At 29.9% G+C, this 24,748-nt stretch overlaps 2 protein-coding genes across 2 annotated transcripts in view; both read right to left on the reverse strand.

Annotated features, from left to right (window-relative positions):
- Positions 1-236: 236 nt before the first annotated feature.
- Positions 237-14,753, reverse strand: LOC129984434 (uncharacterized). Its single transcript, XM_056094313.1, has 6 exons — positions 14,595-14,753; positions 12,665-12,780; positions 9,072-9,252; positions 5,199-5,366; positions 2,139-2,377; positions 237-478 (listed from the first exon to the last, which is right to left on the reverse strand). Exons 1-6 carry the CDS (start codon positions 14,647-14,649, stop codon positions 284-286), a joined length of 954 nt encoding a protein of 317 aa, XP_055950288.1. The 5' UTR covers positions 14,650-14,753; the 3' UTR covers positions 237-283.
- Positions 14,754-19,739: 4,986 nt separating this feature from the next.
- LOC129984086 (E3 ubiquitin-protein ligase MIB2-like) overlaps positions 19,740-24,748 on the reverse strand; it is a 73,887-nt gene continuing 68,878 nt past the window's right edge. The window contains exon 18 of the mRNA XM_056093865.1: positions 19,740-24,436. Coding sequence (XP_055949840.1) covers positions 24,207-24,436 — 230 coding nt within the window. The 3' untranslated portion in view covers positions 19,740-24,206. The remainder of the gene's footprint in view (positions 24,437-24,748) is intronic.

Consider the following 24,748-nt stretch of genomic DNA (forward strand, 5'->3'; position numbering starts at 1 on the left):
GCTGCAATTGAAACATTTCTCATTTCAGATTAAAACTCAAATTCTGGGTGAGGTGACACGGCGAGAGAAATCAAAAACACAACCATTGGACAACTTTAAGACTTCTAAAGCATTACGAGTTAAATATTTGAAAGTAACAAAAATGAGTTTAAAAATATCTATGAAATATGGGGTTTAATAAGATCAAGCTAAGCATAAACTATTTAATTGAAATTAGAATAAGCAACCAAAGGTGGTTAGTTTTTAATAGAAAAAGCTTTTTTATTTCTCAAATAATCTTTATTCACTGTGTGTAAACTTTATTGATGTACGGTTTCCCATAGCCTGCCGACGTACGCTGTCTCAAACGAATTTCGAGGTAAATTGATTTTTCGAGTCCGGCAATGGTGTGCCTGCCAGCTGAGCAATTCCGGCGTGGTATCTTGACTGTTGTGACGCAATCCCTTGGCTTCCAAGATCTGCCTCCAACCTGAAACACCTATTAAAAGCAAAAGACATGCGTGTTATTGTAGAATGCGCTTTTTAAGTTTCACAAATGGATGACAAAACATCATAAAGGAAAATGTGTGGTGTACACACGCACACACACACACACACACACACACACACACACACACACACACACACACACGCACACACACATATATGTAGGTGTCCTAAAATTAACTCAAGATTTCAATTTGCCATCATTCGAGCAGTAAAGTGTTGGCAACCCTACTAAAAAAAGAATTTGACGGCTGATAGTTTAAAGTTAGTAAAAATGGAGTGTCTCATGTACAAATTTAGACAGATTTTATTCTTTAGCAATTCCACTGTCTTCCAGATGCAGACATTTTTTTATTGATTTTTTTAAAAAACTTTTTTAAACAGGAGAAAAATTGCAAAAAAAAAAAAAAAAAAAAAGGAAACAATTTGTCATATAGAAACCATCTTTCATAACAAGTAGACGTGTTTCAAAGTCAAAGTATTATAGGAAATGTCGTTAAATGGAGATATCAGGATATACAGAATATATACTTATGCATTTCTTGAGTTAATATAAATTCATTTCTTCATTTCCTGAACTCTAAACTAGTCATTTTCTAAACTGAAAAATTTTTGAACAGACAAAAATATCGCTCATAGTAATAGAATTATACTTTTCCCTATTTATTTATTTAAATTCAAATTGATTTTAATGAGAAGACTGAAAATTTTCATAAACATGCGAAATACCTTAAGCGTTAATTCTATTGCCTTCGTATTATGTTACTTTGTAACATCATTTATTATTTTTTACACTTTGAATCCCAAAATTGGTTCTAGGCTCATGATAAATATCATGTGATAACATGAATTTTTATGACTTATTACCCAAATATTTAGAATTATTAGTTTATTAAACAGAGAAGCGACATTGCGCACGATTATCCAAAATTTTTATCTTTTGAATAAGAATCGCAAAGAAAAAAGTTGAAAAAAAAAATTAATAAAAATAATGTTCAAATACATACTTTCATTGCCTTGTCGATCTTTTCTAAAGTCGTTGAAAATATATTTACTTTTAAGCTCATAAATTTTAGTACGCAGTTATACAGATTTCCATAAGTTTCCAACACATTTTTTGATAAAATAAAACACTAGATATTTCATTTTTGTATCTTGAACCATAATGAAGTGTATTGATTTTTTTATTAATGATTAATTAACCTCATTAATCAACAAATCAAACAAGTTTTATATAAAAAGCTTAATAAATGATTTTTCTTAAAATCAAACTCAGTCCCAAAATTATTTTGATGTAACACTAGAGAGAAATGAAATCTTTAAAGAATTGAATATCATTTGTTTATTATTATTAATGTTTATTTTTCAATCTTTAGTTTAAATTCATATCAGAATGTTACTATTATACTCAATTTTCTTCTCAAATTCATTCCTAGTTATATTTTAGAAATATTAATAGTTCTGTTGTCATCGGGAACACACATGACTATAAAGTTTTAGAACTCTAGGAAGAGTCTTAAACTTTTAGAGTTATTATTTAACGAATTAAAAAAAAATTGCTTACAAACTTCCATCTTCACATATATGATCTAAATCAAATTAAATAAATATGCATAAATATTCTTAATATTTTTTCTGAAAATTCCTCTTACTGAGTTATAAGACAGTTCATATTCTTCAATGGTGTCCCGGGAAAAGTCGTCAATTGATCGGAACCACTCCACAGCCACCATACCGTCTTTAATGCTTCGGAAGATGACATCAGGAACACCAGGCAGCAAAATTACTATATAAGGATCGACCCGGCGTTCAACTCGAGAAGGGGGTTCGATCTGGAAGCGAAATTCGTAGCGTCCGGCTGGCACGAGATCTTTCACAATAGCCTTCTCGCCTAATAAAGCAAAAATCAAGAAAGATCTGATTTTGTTTTTAAAAGGATTGAAATATTGAAGTTAACTAATATGATCATGTTTGAGACTAACATGCAAAAAGAATAGAATTCTTCAATAAATGTTCGCACAAAATAAAAAATTGGAAAATTTCTCACCTATTTTGGTTGGTAATTATTTTAAAATCAAACCAAATTAACCTATCTGATATGCATAAAAAAGAAAATCATTTTTCTATTATTACGCATATCAGATAGGCATATCTCGTTTGTGTAAAGAGTTGAAACTTCAAATGACTTAGAATATTTGAATTAATGGAAGTGAATGTAAACCAAGGGATCTTCGTAGTAATTGATCACGATTACGAGATCCTCCCGTCCCGAAGATAATACTTTGAAACTATTCGAAAGCGGTCATATCCTATCATCCAACACTAATATAGCGATATTTGTTTCATAAGATTTATATAATTGTGTATATAGGAAACTATAATGGATTCGTAATAATGTGAATCCCATTGTCACTTGACTGAGAAAATGCGCTATACTTTATGTAGAGTGAAAAATTAATTAAATTTCTCACTTGTTATTTATATGAATTAATGAAATTTTCTAGCCAGTATAGTCGATGTGAAAAATCCAGCGAGATTCACCCATAAGTTGGGTGAATTCGGAAGTTGGGTTGAATTTCTGAAGCAAGAATTCAAGTTGGGTTGGTAAGGTAAGCAACTCTATGTCCAGTAAACTTCGCGGTAAAACGTCCAGTTTGGATGGAACAAATATGATTGCCACTTCAGAAATGCAATTTTGGCGTCTTGACATCTTTCGAAGAGTTGGTTATAAACGCATTACTCCGATCATTTCATATAATTCTCTTACCCAAAGATTTATATCTCATAGATTATTTGCTGTCTACCAAAAATCTCTCTCTGCTAGTTCCTCGTAATGCACTCTACATAACGAATGAAGTACTGAGACAACGATGGTAGGATCACCAATGTGCAATGGTCCCCAAAAGAAGTAAAGAAAATTCCAAATTTTACTAAGCATTGGAGTATGTCCCATTTAAAAACGAATCAAACAACTAATCGACTAGGGTTTAGTTCTCATTAAGAAATCAATTATAATAAGAACGTGTCTTTTGATTCTGTTGAGAAGGAAGATCACTAAAATAGTTTATTGCTTAAAATTATCCATTTTTTATAATAAAAAATTTAAAAGAATTTTTAAATTTATTTTTACAACTCAAAAAGCTACATGAAATTCAGATAAAGTTTACGCTGCTCAGTAATAAATAAAATAGCATGGAAACAGTTATTTTGCTTCAGAAATTGGCACACGAATGAATTTGACAAAGTAGCTGCCATAAATGGATACAGGAAAGGGATTATTAATGTGAAATGTGGATAGCCCTAAAGCTCGCTTCATGATGTGGATTGGTATAAAGACGCAAATACACATCAGGAATATCATTTCTATAGAAGCGAGCAGTCAAGTTTTACACTGAAAAATAAGCATATCTGTATGCTCAGCCGAAAAGGTATCATTTCCCAATTGTTATCTCTGTGTGAATGTCTTTCAAACATATTTAATGGATGATAATCGATTTCCAAATCAAGCAACTTCAGTTATCATTTTGAAGTTACATTTTCCATTCCAGTAAAAGTCCAGATTTCCACTCATCTGCAGTTCAGTAGGCATACATCGCAAACATCCCCTTTTGAAAAGTAAGATATCTGACAGCCAAATACCTGACGTATATCAAATAGAATAAATTCATGAAACTTCTCGAATATTAAATGTTGACTCCACCTTTTCAGTGACCGCAGATGAACAAGACCTCAAAGTTTTGGGATTGAGAGGCAATAATTGCAAATATCGTTATTTAACGTTTAACGCACGTGCATACTAAACTTGCTTGATTTTTTTTAATAACGAATTTGTAGTTTCAAGCTGTTGCCAAAATCAAAGAACTATAAAAGGATTCGCATTCAACCATCTGGTCAAGATCGTCTGTTTTTCATCTATCTCTAATCTCTTAGAACTACTCGATTCTTCTTTCTTTTAATGATACATAATATTGAGTATTTCAAATGTCTAACCTCACTATCATAGATAACGGCATTTTTCATTTTGCACGCATACTTACATACGATTTACTCACATTTTGAATGCAGCGACACTATTGCATAAATAACAATCTTTTCAACACCTTTTATTTGATTTGCTCATATTTTGCATCTAAAGTTCTTTTTGAAACGAGTATTTGCTTTCTTTTTTTGTGTGTGATTTTTCCTGAATTTATAAAGATAAATATTAGAATTAATTTAAAAGAAAGGCAAACAATATTAAATTAGTTCACGATTAATACATAATGCTTAGTTCGTTAATTTTCTAAGCAGAATACTTAATAAATTCTCTAGAATTCAAGAAACTGCCTAATCTTCAAAATATGCAGATCTTCTGAATCAAAAGCCAGGAACAAACTTATTGATATGGATTATTATGCAAGAGATGGAAAAACTGCTAAATAAAAGTTGCAGAGCAACGTCTGTTGACCATGAAAGAATTATTAGTAAATGAATGTTGAGTGCAAAAAACTCATTTTTTTCCCCTCTTAGCATTTGCTCACCCGTCAAAGTCATTTTTCTTATTTGTTTAGTCATTTTATTATGTCTAGACATTCATTTTAATGATTACTATAACTAACGTTTAGAAAGAACGAAATTTACTTTATTAAGCAATCATTCTAATTGGCTTTTCATAATTAACTACTACTGAAATGAGCCTTTGAATCAGACTTGTGTTTTGTACATACACTCACCTCTTTTTATTTGTACCGATTTTTCTTCTTTATCCAGCTTTTCCTTGTATCTGATGTAAAAAGAATCCGGCTCGCCGGTCGTTGTAACGATGAATTCGACACTATTATCTGTTATGTTTATTACTTTCACACTGTCGATTTGAGCAGTTTCATTCGTTGTTATGTTACCTGAAAAATTGGCATAATGCAATTGAATAATTAGTTAAATTCATAATACAATAATTAAAAAATTAAACAGATATTCAGTCACTGTGAATATTGAAAATATTGTGAAAACAGAATTCCCATCAATATTGAAAATTCATCTATTTTAAATATGCATGATCTTTACTTCATGCAAGCCAAATTTTCACTTTTCCGTGTAAAGAGAAGGCATTGTAAACAACAAAAATTAAATCTATGGATTCTCCTCATTTTAAAACTATATGTGATCAAAAAAAGTATTTTTCTTAATTTTGTCTGTCTATGATTAAGAAATATAACAAGCTAGACAAATAAAATTTGGTAATTCATTAAAACAATAGATTATTAAACTTTTAGCGAAATCCGCCAACGTGAAATCTGTCAGTAAATATGTGAACACTATAATTAAGAAACGATATTGCCAACAACCATAGAAACCTATAAAACTACTTAAATATATTTTTATCGAAAAAATATATTTGAAAGATGGTTATGGTAAATACAGGGGATTCACTGAAGTCTTAAGTCTTACCCCTTTAATTTCTGAACGATGACCGCTATATTCAGAAAAATGATGGTCAGGTATAATCAAATAGCTATTCTAGGCATTCATAGCACTAGTTTAGATGTAATTTAGATTATTTTGACTCTTTAACGGTATGACTTGCTGAAAAAAATCAATTGCAGGATTGTGAAGCCTTATTGACTTAAGATGAAACGCCACAAAGTGTACATTCGTACTACGAATTAATATACAAAATAATGAAAAAAATGGAAAAAATACAAAATAATGAAGCGCACATTTGTTTGGATATGATTTTTACAACTATTGTGTGATTGAAAAAAAAATGTATGATTCTCGAAAATTTGTATTCGAAAAATCCTGAATCCATTAGAAACTCGTCTATACCAGCTGATCTTTACAGACACTACTGAAAGAATGTAAGAAGAGGTTATGCATGGAATAACTTTATAATATATCATCAAACGTCCAACTCATGTACCTAGATCAGGGGTCGGCAACCTATTGAAACGGAAGAGCCAAAAGCAACAATTTACAAAATTTTCCAGTTTTTAAAGAGCCACTAAAAATTTTCTATTTAATATTGTAGTATTTGCTTATATATATATGATTTAAAATAAACAGCTTTAAATACGGAATAATCTTTATTCATGTATAAACTTAAATATAGATAGTTACATCAATGGGAGCATTGGGTTCGCATGCCTTTTGAAAGTTTGATTAAATCTGGCTTATAGTTGTTGTTTTAAGTTTCAAGCACGACTCTAGATTTTTATTTGTTAGTTGACTTCTAAATTTACTTTTTATTATATTCATGCAAGAGAACGCTTGCTCACACGAATATGTCGGCCCGAAAATCGTCAGCAGTCCATATGCCAACTTCTTCACCTCATTGTAGCATCCTGGAAGACTATTCCATGCGTCGAATATGAAGGCTTCAACTTGCGGAATTTCTTTTAGAGCTGTCCACTTGTGCTGCGCGATGTGCATGCATTTCTATACCTCCAACTCTTCCAACTTGCTCGAGTTCTGTGAACTTGTGCGAGAGTATTTATGTTTGTTTTGAAATGCGTTGTAATACGCTACCTCTGGAAAGCCATCGCACTTTATTGTGCAGAAGTAGGTCAGAAAACTGTCTATCTATTTCTTCAAGGAAATCTTTAAACTGGCGATGGCGATTAAACTGGCGATTGGCAAAAGCACTCCACAAGGAGTGCTTTTGCTGTTAATAATCTTAATTACCAAGTTCGTGACCTCAACTCTCTCGGTCGGAAATGTTTGGGCACAAAGCGCTTCTTGATGAATTATGCAGTGAAACGTTAGAATTTTGTGGTTTTTTTTTTTTTTTCTGATTGTGTTTCTGTTTCTTCTATGTGTTCCTGTCATACTTCTGACTCCATCAGTTGCTATAGAAACAATTTTATTTATATCGATCCCATTGTCTTCCACATTTTTGCACAGCAGTTGCTATATCTTCTCCACGAGTGTGCCCTGAGAGCGGTAGCAATCCTAGCAATTTTTTTTAGACCTAGAGACGACATATACTTGCTGAAAAGGACAACTTGTGCCGAGTCCTTTATGTCGCAAAACTCATCTATAGCAGAAGTCAGTCGAATGTCTTCCACTTCATATGTGTTACATTTGAAGACATTTAATAGTTCTATCTTGTACTGTTTGAGCATATAAGGGCAAATATTTGATTTTTTTTCATAATTTCTGCTTTGTTTTTTAAATCACGAAACAGTTCTTCAGATGCACGTATAAAACAATCTTTGATGTACTCACCATCTGTGAATGGTTTCCCTCTTTTTGCAATTAATAATGATATTGCAAAGCTCGTCAGATTTACATTATTCGAAGATTGCGCCCAGTTATTCAGCATGGAATCTTACTGTTTTTTTTTGTAACTTTTCAAAGCTTTTTCCGTGCGTCAACGTTGGATATTTACCAGCAAACTGGGTATGTTTTGTAGTCTCTCCAAATTTGACTTTTTATTGTGTGCCAGTTTTTCATGGCAAATGAGACAAGTCGGAAGGCCATCTGTGTTGCATATGAATGCAAACGACTCCGTCCAATCCTGATTAAATTCTCAGTTTTCTTCTTCAGTTCTTCTCTCTCTCTCTCTCTCTTTTTTTTTTTTACCAGATGCCATTATGGGGTGGAGCTTACATCAAAAGAGCCGCAGGTTACCGACCCTTGATCTAGTTATGGATTCATATGAATGCAAGGGACTCACTTTTCCATAACGGTATGCACAACAGGAAAAACACCTGTTGCTGTAAGATAGAAATTACTAATATGCTACCAAAGTTCAACATGATGTATGGCTTTTGGTTAATGTTTGCTGAGGAATTGTCATTAACAAGTTGATCATCCTGTAATTTTAAAAGTAATTGCAAATTAAGTGTCCATTGTGATACCATTAAAGATAAATACATCGTATGACAAGTAAATGCTCTATTCTTCCTAGCTTCAGTTTTGAGAACTGAGGCCAAAAAATTATGCACTTTATGCGTCCCATTCGTAAAATTAATACCAACAAGGTGCCTTTTCGTACTAAATCTCTGATGATCTACTATTTTGTAATTGATTTTATTCTAGTATTTATTATGAATTTTAAAATAAGAAAGCTAACTCTGAAATTTGCCAATAAATAGCCTATAACTGGTCTCGTCAAGAGCGAATATTCACATTATTTTACCTATCACTTTTATGACTGTAGCTTTTACTTTTAAGAAGTTAAGGTGAGGGTGGGCCAGAATTACAATAGATATTCTTTGTATCCTGTACCTTTCTATTCAAGAAAGAAAGCAATTTGGCTTATTTAAATAATAGCGAAAAGGAGCTGATTAAATAAGTTGAGTACTTATTGACTATGTTTTCAATATATTGAAATCAAGTTTTGAATATTATATGCAAATGATGAGCAATTGTGGTACCTGATCATGTTCCTGAAATTAAGAAACCACTGACAATGAAAGAAATTTGGCAAATTCTGGGGTTAGCATCCAAGTTTAAACTTAAATCAGAGATAAGTGTTCCAGCAATCTCGAAAGGGTTGAGGGGGAGGGGTCATTCTAACTTCCTTAAATCATATAATATTTCAGAAAGCAATGAAAAATTAGAAATTAGATTAGTGGTCTACCATAACAAAATCCTTGCATTACCTGACGTGCTGTTGACAATAATGTCGTAAGGCTTCGAAGCAGTCCCATGCTTGTTGGTTGCACTGCACGAGTATAGCCCAGCGTGAATTCGCTTCACCGAACCAAAAATCAAAGAGCAGCCGCTATCGGATCGGCGAGTGAAGATGTCTTGATTTGCGTCGGATGGGATCTCAACACCAGTCTACACAAAAAATTTAATGAAATATAAATTTTACACTCTACAGTAGTTATTAATCAGTAGCGATGTATCGATGGCGTCATGTAAAAATCTTATATGATTTTGAATGAAATATAGTTCTAGATGAATATAACAAAACAACATTCAGAGAAAAAAATTATGTTGGTGCCAGTTCAGGTCAATGTGACGAGCATCAAGTTATAACGTCAATTTTCATTCGAAATTCACTGCTTATCCTATTAGAAGAAAATGGACCTGACCTCGCAGCATTAAAGAATTTGAAGTTACACATTACATGAGAAAGCACATTTTCAATTTTAAACCGATTTCATTAAAAATGAAGTTGCAAATTTCACGACATTTATTTAACTGTAAAATTTTATTTTTCAGAGTATACGTTTTCGAAATTCCAACATGTACTCAAGAATCAACCTATATATATAAAATTCTTTATTCTACTTTTTATTCTATTGCATTATCAGCAAAGCCAGAATTAATCTTACTACGAATCAAGAATTGAATGAAATATTGTGCTGTGTTGAAGATAAGAAAATAGAATATAAACCAGCTGGAGTGGTCTTCTCAAAACTTTCTCGCATACTTACTGATAAAGGTGTTGGATGTCGTTAGGTTAAAAATAGTTACGAAATATTAACCTTTGGCTGAATTTAGCATTTTCTCTGAATCCGTCATATGATCCTTGTCGTGATTTTTTGCGATTCATTTTTGGCTTGTAAGTAATAGTATAATAAAATAGAATTCGTATTGTGTGTGAGTTTTATCCAACCGATTAGAACAAAAATTTGACATAAACTACACTTGCAGTAATAGAATTACATACCAAATTTGATATATTAAAGTCAATGCATTTTTTGAGTTACCTTATTTGCATGTTTCTGAAAATACAGACCGACAGACGATCAAACCCTTGTTGGATTTGGTTCACAATTTGTTAGATATCTACAACACAGATGTTACATGTATGTACCGAATTTTATTCATCTAGATCTTTTATTTTTGTAGTTATCGTGTTAAATTATTTTCGAACAGCCAGATACAGACTTGTTCTGAGTGGATTTTGTGCAAAATTATATAAAAATCTACAAATTTTGTATAAGAACTGTATACCAAATTGTATCCAACTCAAAGCGTTTTTGAGTTATCTTTGTTACAGACAGATAGACGGTTATTTTGCAAAAATGTGTTTTTCGAACTCAGGAAAGTCTAAAACGTAGAGATTAGTCAAATTCTAGATTCGAATTTTTTTTATTATTAATATATTTTCTCTATACTACGTATATGTGAAAGTAAAAGTAATAGCTTTCGGTTCGGACAAACATTGAATATTACTGACAAATCTTCGAGAGAAAATTAGGAATTGTTTTCTCTCGTTATCCGTTTAAATGAAAGCTGAAATGTAACACCTTCAGTGTCTTTTAAAATCCTTATCAAAATGTATTTTTTTCAATGCTACATGGAAAAATTTATAATGTTGTTTTTAACTAAATGAATTAATTATAAAACTTCATTTTTCGATGAGAAGATAATGGAGATGTTTTGGAGCCAAAACATGATTGAAATGAAATGTTTAGACTTTTTAAACATTTAAATTAACATTACAGAAATACTCTTTCTGTATATGGGCAATGCACAGAGAAACGATAAGTTGTGCAGGTTAAAAAGCGTATGAAAGAACTCTGAAAAAAATTTAAGAAGTTTTTCGAATTTCTTGAATTTCTACTCTTGAAAACTCTGCCATGTCTTTTTAAGTTCATAAAGTTCTTTGCCAAATTTTCCGATTTTTCTTTGCATTCAGTAAAGACATTTCATCATTGAGGTATCAAGTTTTGAAGGCAGGTATAATCCTGATGGATTAATAGCAATAATCAAGACAGTTTTTGGGTAGCTTTACAATGTACAGAAAGTTCTACTTGAAAAGTTTGTTTCTGAAAACTGCTGCTTTAATTAAATATTTTATGACAAAATTATTGCATTTACAGACAAAAATATTTCATTTATGTTTACATAATTGCAAGATTAAATTTTTAAAGCATTAACGTCATGCCTAATACTTTTTTAAAAAACCTTTTCGTACACAAAGAGTATTGTGATCCTCAAAATATTTGAACCCCAGAACTCGTCAAATCTCTCCTTTTCCGAAAATCCTTGCATTAGAAAAACACATTTTTGGGATTATATCTGTATATCAATCACTCTGTGAACAAGGTAACTCAAAAGTTATATGAATGAAATTTGGAATATGGTACTTTACGACAAATTTTTAGATTTCCATAAAATTGTGGACAAAATTGCGGTAACTATAAAATGCAATGAACTACATAGATAAAGTTTAGTACATAGATTTAGCATTTCTAATACAGAGCCTGTATCAAATTTGGAACCGAATTTGTTAAAGTGTTGACCTTGTGGTGGATTGATATGAGCGAGGATAGAACCTGGGACCGTGTGGTTCGCAGCCCAGTAACATGACCACAATACAAAAGCAATTGCTCGGGTAGCGTAGCTGTTAACTAGCTTATAAACTTTCACCACAGTACTCTCCCTCCAGTGAGTCGGAGGTGAGATGAACGATATGGCTGTTGAGTGGTGATGTATAAGCTGTTGAGTCTAATGCATCTGTACCCATTTGAGTAGCGCCAAGCGTTATGGCGAGCGAGCGTGTGTGTGAGAGAGTGGTTGTTGAGTGGTCAAGTGAGTCTGGCGACTTTTTGGGTTGCTGCGTCAAGTGAATATGACGACTTTGGTTTGCTGTGGGTGGATGGCGCCACAACAGTTGTACGAAGGTTCAAGGGTCATCGTCTGAGGTCACCAATGTGGCGGATTGATATGAGCGAGGATAGAACCTGGGACTTTGTGGTTTGCAGCCCAGTAACATGACCACAATACAAAAGCAATTGTTGGGGCAGCATAGCTGTTAACTGGCTTATAAGCTTTCACCACAACCTTCTGTCCTTCAGAACTTTCAAATACTGCCCGTAAACGAAATTATTCAAAAGCGTTGTGACATAAAGAAATGGAATTTGATAAGCGATTGACTATTGTAATTCTACTTCAGATTTTGAATTCAAAAGACAGGAGGCGTCCAAAATACTTATTCGATATTCTGGCATTGCATATTTGTCGTATTTTCCGATAGCGACTAATCACCAACGATCATACGATTGATCCAGTAAAATGATTAGATTCTTTACCAAATGTCTACATTTTGCAACCTTTGTTCTTTGATGCTATACAAGGCATTCGCAGCTTTTTCCAAGATCTTCAATTTTATGCGGGAGGGAAGAAATAATATCTATATTAGATAGTTTGCAGGAAAGTTTTGGTGGACCACTTTCACTGGTTTTAATTCTTTGTAACAATTTAAAATATTCCAGAACATTCTATAGCGTTGTACCTGATTGTACCATTTGTAAGTGAGAGGCTGCTCGCCTTTGGCCTCGCATTCAACTTTTGCTAAAGTTCCTTCCTCCAAAACAACTTGCTCCATCGTTGGATCAAATTCTGGGTGGCCTAGAAAAAACATATGTAAGTTAATCTGTTTATATTGATCTTTATTAAAATTGCGATCATTACATTTTTTTAAAAATCATGCATATAATTTTAAATTTCGCTTTTACTAGTGAACTATAATAAGTATTTTTTTATCAAAACTCTGGAGAGGAAAAATTTAAAAAAAAGTCGCGTAAATACTTATCGATTATAAAATGGCTGCTGATGAATTGGAACTTCAGTAATATTCATCACGCATTTTGAAATTTAATGAATGTTTCGAATTTTTTGCATTAAGAGTGACTTAACATTCCAGTTGGCGTTCTCTCTAGATCTACATGTAATGTATTTCAAATATGCAATATTATAAAATAAATTTATTAAAGATGTTAATTATTAAAATTAGATTGTAATTGTGTAAAGGTTAATAAACAAATATTTTAAGCATTTTTTTAAAAAAAAGGTGTAGCACCTCTTTTTCTCCTTGAGCGGAGAGCTCCCCCTTGTGGCGTTTTACAGAAGACAAGTAGTTGAATGGGAGACTTGCATCCTGAGGCCGACTTTTTTCCCTATGCGCAACCCTTGCGCTAACGCCGAATGCTTTCGGCTGGAAACGGTGTTACTCGACCATACTGTTTTCTTTAACCTAATTTTCTATGTGTGTCTAGTAGATAAGTGTTTCTGAATTTTATAGTGCAGTTGGGTTTGTGCAGATTAAAAATATTGTATTTAAAACTGGGCAGTTCTTTAGAAAACCACAACACACCACTATAAAGGAATATAAACAACAATGCACTTATAAAACACAAAAACAATATTAAATGACCAAAGGTCGATTGAAATGACCTAAAAATAAAATAAATAAAACTTCAAATATTCCAATTCAGGTACTTGCATTTGTAATACAAAACTGTAAAAACAATACAGAAATAAAAAAACAGTTAGTATTTAGATCTAAAAAGCAAAACATCAATTTCATATCCGCTTCGTTGTAGTCTGAGCAAATGCGCTTAGAATGCTTCCTGGAGAATCTCATTGGTAAGATTTGCGATTCTTGTAGTCTGCTTGCCATTTATAAAAACTGATGAAATCACATCTTGAGCAACAATTTACAACAATAATTTGGTGTCATTTTCTCAAAGTGCTGCGTCAATTTTTGACATGTTTGACATACAAGCTGATGTTTCATGATAAAAGGAAAGAATTTTGTAATCAATTTTTGCTTCACTTCCAGGTGCCAGAGTTTTAAAATTTAGTACTCTAATGTATTTTTTGATAAAACACTAATTTAATATTTTTGGAATTTTATTATTAGTTAATCATTAATTAAATTTTGATTCTCAACCAGTGGCGGCACCTGGTAGTGAGTTTGAGAAACAAGAGAACTTAAAATGAAAATGGGAAACAATATTACCAGTCTCTCTGCTTAGTATAATAAATGAAGCGTGTTTTTAAAAACTGCCTTTAGTTAAATATCTTATATGCTTATATGACTTAATTTGATTCATATTTGCAAAGATGGAATTATGAAATCGATTTCTTCACTCCCTTTTTTATTTTGCTATTTTCACCATTTAATTATTATTAATTCATTAAATTTTAATTTCATATGAGAAACGCCACATGGTGCAGAATTTGAGAAATTTGATTTCTGGATTTCATAATATTTATACTTAATAGTAATAAAAAAGTAGTACATAATAATAATAAAATAAACAAAATCTCTATTTTTTAGTGCAAAAATAAAAATGTGCTTTAAGATAATTGCTTAACTAAATTTATCGATATAAAAGCTGGGGGATTTCTCAGTATTCTTAAAACATGTGTATATTTACCTGATTGAGCGGCCACCGTATGTATTATTAACGCACAGATCAGAGGAACAAGCATCGTTGGAAGTAATTCTGCACTCAACAAGACACCTCTTGCTCAGCCTGCTTTTGACGAGGCCTCAAAAGAACGGATTGAAACTTGTTACAAAGGGGTTGATGATAATCTTACCTGATAAAAATTATCTTCAAGTGGACACTCAAGAAGATATCAATATTTTTTATTATCTTTGACATTCACCAGTGAGAATCAAAATCTATGGATCACTTGAAAAATATAAGAGAAAATCTGAAATGACTTCTTTGTCTCTTGGTAATTGCAGCATGAAACAGCACAAAATCGAAAATATGAGTTTTAATCACTTCGGGATTTTCAAACCCCTTCTTTTCATTTCAGAATAATACAAAATGATATTGCAATGAATTGTTAAAAGCACAATTTGTATTAATTTTAAAACATTTGTTCGATTCCACCGAAAAATATATGATACATTTAATGGGAAATTGCAGAAAAACGACTCCCATATAAGAGTATAATAATATTAAAAAAATATTTTCAATTATTTGTATATACATTTATGGTAGATTCTTAAAATGAAAGATTACCTATCGGAACCGTACTCAAGACACGATTTTGGGAAAATTTCTGCACAGTCTCTTTTGTCATGCTATCTATAAACCAAAAATTTGTTTTATTTAAATATTATGTGTGTGCGTGCGTGTAAATATATTTTTGCGCCTACATAGCCGAAAAGAAGAAATTTTTGAAATTATAACTTCGATTTATTTCACCACGGGAGTAATATTATATATATATAATATGAAAAGAAGCCTCAGTCTACATCGAGATACAAGAGTAAAGTGGCCTAGATTTTTTTCAATGATTTTTATAAGAGAATCTGATAGGGATATTTTTGCCACATGTGGATTTAGGCAAAGAAATCTTAGGTATCTTTGCAAGTGTTAGGGATTTTTATCTCTTTGCTCGAAGCGTGAGGAAATGCGTAAGACATCATTTTTCCAGAGCGCATGACTAAATAAAAATTGGTAATACAATAAGAAAATTAGAGAACATTTTAGAACGAAATTTATATGGGATAAATTAAGATAATAATTAGAAAATTAATTAAGATTTAAAAATATCATTTCACACTCATATATATACATATATGATTGTCGATTTGTAGGAGAGTGTGAACTCATTGCTCTTAATCTACCGGCATGGATGTAAAAAATGGCTTATCAATGGCATTAAATAGCAGTATATTTGTGCCCTGAAGATTTAATAATGTATAATAATTATTGAGGCTTAAAATAAAAATTGGAACAAAATAAAAAAAAATAAAGAATATAAAGTTATTTTCAAATAAGTTCAGGCAATTGAGTCATTGTATAGCGACAGCAAAATATGTATTCGTCGAGGTTTGTTGATGTTATTGAGATGTTCAGGATCATAGGTTTCAATTTCTTTAATTACCACATTTCTGCATTTATCCAGATTATCAAACACTCTTGTAGTCTTTTGTGAAACTCGTTGAGGATGAAAAGATAAAGATCTTTGCGAATATGGTTGTTACGAACAAACAACAGAATAATGCTCTCTTGTAAATTAAAATGATGATATCAATTGAGATAAAAGATTTTTAAAGCAACTGATTGTTAGTTTCCTTCATGATTTGTTAATATTTGCTATAAAAACACTGCAAATGTTCATAAACACTAAATTCAAAGAAAGGTTTCAATGAATTTTTAAAGAATTATTTAAGTAATGAACTTTTCATCAGTAAATGCCTGAAAATAAATTAAATCAATAGTTACCTTACTAACCAACTATTTTTTTTTTTAATTCTTAGTATTCTTACAGAATTCTGCTAATGTATAATGTTATAAGAACATGAATACAAAATTTCTTATGTATTCTTATTCAACAATAAAAAAAAATATTGCTAAATGAGATAAATTTATGCTTCTAAATGACTAATTTTTTAAATTTTAATCTATCTATCTATACTTATATAAAGCTCAATGTGTGTGTGTGTGTGCGTTGACGCTCCACAGGCCAGACCGTTCGAGCTACAGCTACCAAATTTAGCACATGCATACCTTGGAGGTCAGGAATGTGCACCTGGGGTCCCTTTTTTTGAGTTTTTAATTAGGATTTTAATTATTAATTAAAAACTAACTTTCCCGCCAAAAAAATCTTTTCATTTCCCCACCGCCAAATGAGTAAGTCTTCAGTTTTTTTTCCCACGCGAAAGAGGATAGGCTTAAGAAATTTGCGGCAGAAAATTTCAAAGGATTCTGTTTATTTTCTTAATGTTTGATGCATTTAAAATTAAACACTGTTAATTAATTGATCTTTCAGATTTATTCTGAAGTACTTTTGAATTAAAATAAAACAGAATAAAGGAAATTAAAAATTTCTAATCTGCATAGCGTTACCCCAACTGGAGTAGAAAATAATTCACAATTGGCGTTGAAAATTCATGCATGCGCATTGTGTTCTGATTGTTGACAACTATTTTCACCGGATACGGACTTGTATTTTGAAGGCTTAATATGTTTTTGACAGATTATTTCAAACGATTCTGTTTATTTTTTTTAGTGTTTGATGCATTTAAAACTAAACATTGTTAATTAATCGATCTGTTCATGATAAATCTGAGAAAAAATTTTTGAAAACTTCTTGAGATATTATATAAATTAAGAAAGATATTCTTTAGTGCCCATAAAGTTTCAACGCTCAGTGACTCTGTTTTCAGTAATCATATTATAAAAAAAAATGCTTTGTTTCAGTAAAAATTATTATTATATTAATTGCAGATTAATCCTTTCTACTTTAATTTAAAGTCTAAATTCTACGGAAGCTAACAGAAAATTAGAGATATAAATATTACGTTATGACTGAAGGCCTTTAAAATATTATGAGTGAATTATATGACAATCAAAATTTGAAGTTTTAAAATATTTTGATGAAGAAGCTATTAAAGTAGGAATTGCAAAAAATATTTAATTATTAAAATTTTAACGAATATTAAGATTGGCGAACCGGCTGGTCGCCAAAGGCAGCTAGTATGATATAAAAATAATCTTTATGAGATATTTTCAGAAGACATTGTTGAAAAATATCAAAATCTAGCTTACAAATGAATGAATATTACAAATGAATTTAGAACTCGAATGGATAAGAACCTAGAAGACTTCAATATATATTCCATAGCCATTGTAACCATACCAATGGCATATTTTCTGCATTACAACTTTTTTCACAGAAAAAAAATCCCCTCACTCAAAAAGGATATTAGGAAAATCAGCCTGATAAATAATATCACACACAAATAAATTCAGGAAGATTATTAGATCTAGAATGATAAAAAAAAATAACATGAAAACGTTATTATAAATAATATTGTTTAAGTCAAAAGACTAAAATGAATTACTATCCAAAGAAATAAGTTTTGAGTAAAATCATTTATACCAATCATCAATTTCCAGTATTTATAGAGCAAATTTTCTTTTCTGCTAGAATTAACGTTTCTGTTATTGAGTGGATTGGCCTACTGGTTAAAAGCGGATGTGTAAATACGTTTTCAAAAAGAAGGGGGGGGAATTAAACACTTTATTTCAGGGCCTCTGGTGCGCCCTAGCCTTTAACCTACGTTTGATCGTGGGGAAATCTGCATTAGTTTTGTATATGAAGCATCAGATATTACAAATAAATTCAGTACATTTGAGGCCTACTAAACACATTGAACAAAAGACAAATGTTAGTTGATTGTGGAGTACTAAATATTAAACACACTATGCAAGTGACAATGATTGATGGAAAAATGTAAATTGTTGTAACAAAAGCCTAAGGTGCTACATTTATGAACTCGCATCAGGAAATCCAAATATATTAGGAAAGAATTTTGTCAAAACCCCTTATTCTTTGAAATTTAATAAATTAATTTTATACACATGTATATAAATGTTTGTCTTTGTTTCTTTTTTACGAAATTTCAATTCAGAAATAGTAGCTAAAGAAGGGGAAGGGGAATGAAAACATTAAATAAAACATATGAAGAAAGTTTAAAGATGAACTACAGTGTCACGTTAAATAAAACATACAAAAAAGGTTTAAAGATGAACTAGAGTGTTTTTTTGATTAGCTTAAAAAATAGTTCAGAACATAAAATGAACACAGCCAGATATTTCTTTTAAAAACCAGAAACTGCCTCTAGTAGATGCTGAGTTGATAAAAAGTAATTTTGCAAGGCATAACTTTGATGAAATTGTTTTAAATACATGCTGATGAGAAAAGCAAATTATATGAGGACCTTTCCAAATAGAATTTCTGACTCCAACAATGCAAATGTTTTGATTCGTTTGGCTATTGTAATTAAGCAAGTCATTGTCAAGACCAAAACCAAACATTTTAGATTTTATCGTGCAATGTACAGCAGAAAATTCAAGAGATGTCTTGAACAGACTTCTTTTAAGCAACGATCTTTTTATGAGCTGTTCTATACAACGATCAAGAGCAAATCATATTGCAGAACCGCAATAACTTCAATTTTTTAGCAGTCTGATAGTGTCCATTCTAATAAAAACCAAAAGAAGAGTAATGAAAAACAAATTTGACGGCGACTAAAACACAAGTTATAAAGAATCAAACTGAAATTTTTAATCAAATGTACATATTGGAAAAAATCATACAGACCTAATTTCGGTAAATATTAAAAGAAAAAAAAAATACATTGATTCATGTAAACAATAAAATTAATTATATTAAGTAAATTTGTATTATATTTTTAAATAAATAAATTTACTAAATTATTGATTGTTGAATGTTTGGTTACTATAAAATACTTCAGAAATCAACAAAAATTAATGATTTTAACTTGTAAACTTCTTAAATATAACAAGAAACCAATAATAATAACTTTATAAATATTTTTGCCATGATTTTCCACAAGTATTTTGTTATAGGCCATCTACAGAAAGTGTGTCTGTCGATTTGCATATGTTCCTCAAAGTGGTTACGGAAATAGTATAAAACAGGGATATTGGTAAGTCAATTCGATGGAATCAATATTAAGAGTCTGATGTGAAAATGTTAAAGTATGTAAAATACCAGATTAGAATTAATGACACTGAGAAGCCAGAATATTCTGGATGAATTATAAAATATTTATTTATATGATGAGTGATGTTCCTGTACAGTTCATATTTGAGCACTGTTAATACATAGTTATCAAACACACAAATTCAATATTTGCCACAAGAAATGATATAATTACAATGCTCACTCTTGCAAGGTAAGTCTAAATGAAACCTGTGCAAGTATGACACCCAAGAGAAAGAGATTAGCGAAATTCTATTGGATTAAGAAATAATAATTATCTTTATGTTCACCTATTGATAACATTTAGGGCCCATGTAATATTGGAAACTAAAGAATATATTGCTGCTTCCGATGACATTTGTGCTAAATCCAAAAATATATTTCAATAAACACAAGGGTTTCTTTGTCCAAAATTATTAAATACAAATAAAATAAAATTTCTTACCCCTCCCTGTTTTTTTCATGTTATATCATATCTGCTTCCAAAAAAAGAAATACAAATATTTGATGCAAAAATAGTTTTTTGGTAAAACTGCTCTTTGATGAATATAGGACTTATAACAGCCCTACATTCAACGGATAGTATTTATACTATAATTCAGAAACAAATTTTGGATTTAGCTTAGTTCTACACCAAACTATTGAAGTACCATTTAGCTTTTATTTATTCCCATTTATTCTAACAAATGTAGTCTTAAGTGAAAAGTTTTCAATAATGCCAATATTTAATTTATGACACAATTAGATTCCCAATTAAGAATAAAGTACAAGATGAAATTAAATAGTAGTATCTACACTGATGGCAAAATAATTATTTTTCTTAAATATCTAAATGGGTTCAATTGTTTGAAAAATTCAGGAATAGCTTTAAACTCAGCTAAAAAAAGATTAAACACTTAAAAAAAAGGTTAGCACAATAAATAAGTAGATGAGAAAATTTATTAAAAAGGCAAATGTTGGAAACATTTTAACTAATTTGCAACAATTATCACTAACAGATTTAAAAAAATAGCACTTATTAGTAGAATGCTTTTATTTATTTTCTTTCTTACAATCACATGCAAGTTTCAAAAGTAATATTTGAATTAAAAAAAATTATAGCTTAAATTCTTCATGACTATAATAATATATTTTTTAAATTATTATCTTTATTTAATTAAAAGATAATAGAATTTTAACTTATCTCAATAAAATTGAAAGGATGAAAAACATTACTTGATGCAATGATACTTTTCCTAATAGCATTCCATTGCAATTGCTAAAACAAAGTAAAAAAATTAAATAATTTTGTGTTCAATTACTTAGCCTTATTTCATTATTATTTAAATTTTGAGATTAAAAAGTAAGCATGCTATTAACAAAACCTAAAATAACAATTGTAACTTTCTTTTCCCACAAAGAATGATGAATCCAAATGTAGGCACATTTGGGCAGCATTATGGAAGCCAGTTACTTTATATTATACAACAGAATAACAAATTTTATAAAAGAGAAATGAAACAAGAAAAATTGGGTTTGCAAAACTAATTCAATCAAAACATAGTAAAATATATATTTTGATTCAAAAATGCAGTAACAGCATATGTAATGAAGGGAATTTAACAAAAATATATAAATAAAATTTAGTTGGATATTCATTAAGTAGACAGGGTTATGTGACTAGTTGAAATTGTTTAAAATTAAAATACTTTAAAATTCTTACACTAGAGAAAAATACAAACACACTCAAAAATGTTCATTAACGAACATGAAAACATTGATTTAAAAATTATTCATATTAACTTTTAAGTTTATTCAGTAATTCCATACAAGAGTAGTACAAAATATATTTTTGCTAACAAGATTTACTTCTATAAAAAAAATTGAGAAAGTTTACGTTCATAAAATGCAAGTTCCATTAGTTAGATAAAATGTATTAAATTAAGTTTTTGGTAAGGTAAGATATTTAATATTTTTTGGGAAAAACTTAATTTATATGTTAAAAAGACAATATTAAATATCAGATATTGAACTCCAGATATTAACACAAAAACAGACTTAAAAAGCAATAAATATGTCAAGTCATCTAAAAGAAAACACAGGAAAGAGCATATAAATAGCACCATTTACATGATATTAAATTGTACACATTGCAGGAAATAAAGCCTACATACATCAGTATAACCTGCAATATAAAACTTCTTTTAAATATCATAATACTATACATGAGAACACTATTGAAAATATAAATATTATTAGGTAGTCACTATAGCGTATATCTTAAAAATATGAGAGAAGGGGAAAACTTTAAATTAATAAATGGAGTAGATTTTAGTACATCAAGAATTTTAGAAAAACTTTTAATTAGTTATATAAAAGCTAACTCAAAATGTTGGCACAATTAACCATATAAAATGCAATATTAAAAGCAGTTTTAAAGTATAAAGCTTTCAAATTCATTTTTTTTTTTTTTTTTGCCAATAGTATACTGAAAACATTTTATTGTTATTCCTACTTAAAAAGCTTGCAATTCATAAAACTAATTTATATAAGGTACTACATAAATAGATAAAATAATATAGGCTTTAGATAAAAAGTAAATAATGCAAAGCATATCACTAAAAAACTAGTTTCCTCACTAAGAAAATATTTGGATTGATTTTTTACATAAATGCTCCATAATTCTTTATAGCTATTCTAGGCCAGTATCGTTTTCAACCGAAACATGAAATTTTTTCATTTACATTAAACAATTATTTTTTTTGTACTTTAAAAAAATTGAAACAAAAGCTTTATCATAAATAATTTTTGCAAAGTAACCAGAATTTTTCAAGAAATTCATGAACCAAACTTGTCAAAATTCAAATTATTTTTTAGAAATATTAATTTTAATAATTAAATAAATTAAAGTTATTTTATGATATTTCATTCATTTTCCAAATTTAAATTTGTTATACTAAATTTTGAGCAAAATTTTACTATATTTTAAAATGTGATTACTGAAAAATATCAATGTTATTTGACAGCAGTTAACAATAAACTTCTAAAAATTAAAGTTCACTTTTTGTCTTTATTTTCTAAAATTAAAATATTTTATTTCAAAATCATACTTTGTTGAGTTCTTTTAATAGAAATTTAATTTTTATAAATAATAGAAGACAAATATAATGAATTATTAATTCAAAACTTATATAAAGAAATATTTAAAGCTAAAATAAACCAGATTAGTTATTTCATAGTATGTAATTTAAAGTAATTTGCACACATATGAAAACAGCATTGTGTCAATTTCTACTTATTGTAAAAACTTGAAACATACTCAAAAGTTGTAGCTGCACATGTAGTTTTGTTTTTTAAGTAAAGGTAAGTAAGTAAAATAATTCCTTCAATATTCTCACAGTATGAAGGAAAATGTTAAAATATAATGAGTTTTGCTATTTACAAGAATTAAGCAAAGATATCCTGGAAATATCTACAAATATTTCTGAAGAATTTAAATTTTATAATTAAATACAGTCAAAGATGGGTAAATACTTGGAAAAAATTAGACACATATATAAGTGGCATTAATAACTATTTTCAAGAAATCTTTTTGTCTTCAGAAACTTGCTTTCAAAAGAACATTTTACTGTAATTTACAATAATGAATGTAATACATATATCAATTCTAAAATGTATAGAGAAGAAATATTATTTTTCTTTTTAAATTGTAGATGAGAAAGAAAAAGTCATGCAACAGAAACATATACACATCCATTTTTGTAAAATAACTTGATGTAGCAACATTTTACAATAAAATGACAGATTTCATAATTTTTTTTCTCTATATAAGAATATCAACAATGTATTCGTCTTGAAGGCATGTCCACTGATGATAACACAATACACATTCTAAATGAACAACAAGAATCATTAAAAAGATATGTAGTTAGTTTTGACCAATTTATAAAATTTCAACTGTCCATTCTTCACTTCTTAAATGCATAGATTGACCAGTTTTCAGGTTGTGTGCAGCAAGTGAGGGAAATAGGTGGAAGTAGTAGTTGCAAGAGAGTGAAATGTCACCGAATCAAAACACATTTTAAAAAATAATGCTTTCAAAAGCACTAAAATATTAATATAAAAAAAATGAAAAGAAAATTAATTTGGAACTGTAGTGAAATAAAGCTCATTATAAAAATATTGTACTAGCAAGTAAAAATTTTAGATAAAAAGACACCGTAGAATGTAATGTTACATAAAATTAAAAAAAAATCTATGAAAATATTTTTAAAAGATACAGTTACAAAATAAGAACACTATAATTGCCATTACAAACAACCTTACACACAAACAATTGGCTTCAATTTCAATAGTAACCGTGTCACAGTCTTGAGAAAGCTGTAGATCATTTTGTGCATAGTCTTTTAACCTTTTCAATTTCAAACAGGAAAAAAGGGTATACTAATTTCTCCACTGCACTGTACAGTCTCCAGAATCGTTATCACAGATGCTAGTGGAAATGGTTAATAATACAATTAAATACATTGTTGTTAATATAGATTGATCTTCTTTGTAATAGGTTTACGACACATATGACATGTCTTTAAAGTCTGAGCACAATTGACACAAGCTCCATGTCCACACATGAATGCAACATTTCGTGGCCTTTCCATGCAGATAGAGCAACTATGAGCTTCTTCAATTTCTTGTATTTTACTTTCCAAGTAGCGCAGCCTTTCCACACTAGCCTGGCGACCCTTTGAAGATAAAATACGTCCAGCTGCAAAAGAAACACAAGGTCAAATCAAGAAAGCAAATTATATCAACTATATATTGAGAATTATTATATATTTTCTTTTACTTAACACATATATTTATTAATGCCTTATAAACTAATATTCCAAAGTTAAATACAACATTTTTTTTTGCTGTGAGGCACAGTTGTAAAGAAATGCAATTTATTCTTAAAAAATTAGTTTTATAAGTTATGAAAAACATGAATTGTCTGGAAAAAAATTATGCAAGTGCATATAAGAGTGGTAAGAAACATTTGTTTAATCCATTCAAGATGGTACATTTTCTCCCCCCCCCC

This window comes from Argiope bruennichi, chromosome 9 (genome assembly GCF_947563725.1).
Source record: "Argiope bruennichi chromosome 9, qqArgBrue1.1, whole genome shotgun sequence".
Taxonomy (NCBI): Eukaryota; Metazoa; Arthropoda; class Arachnida; order Araneae; family Araneidae; genus Argiope; species Argiope bruennichi.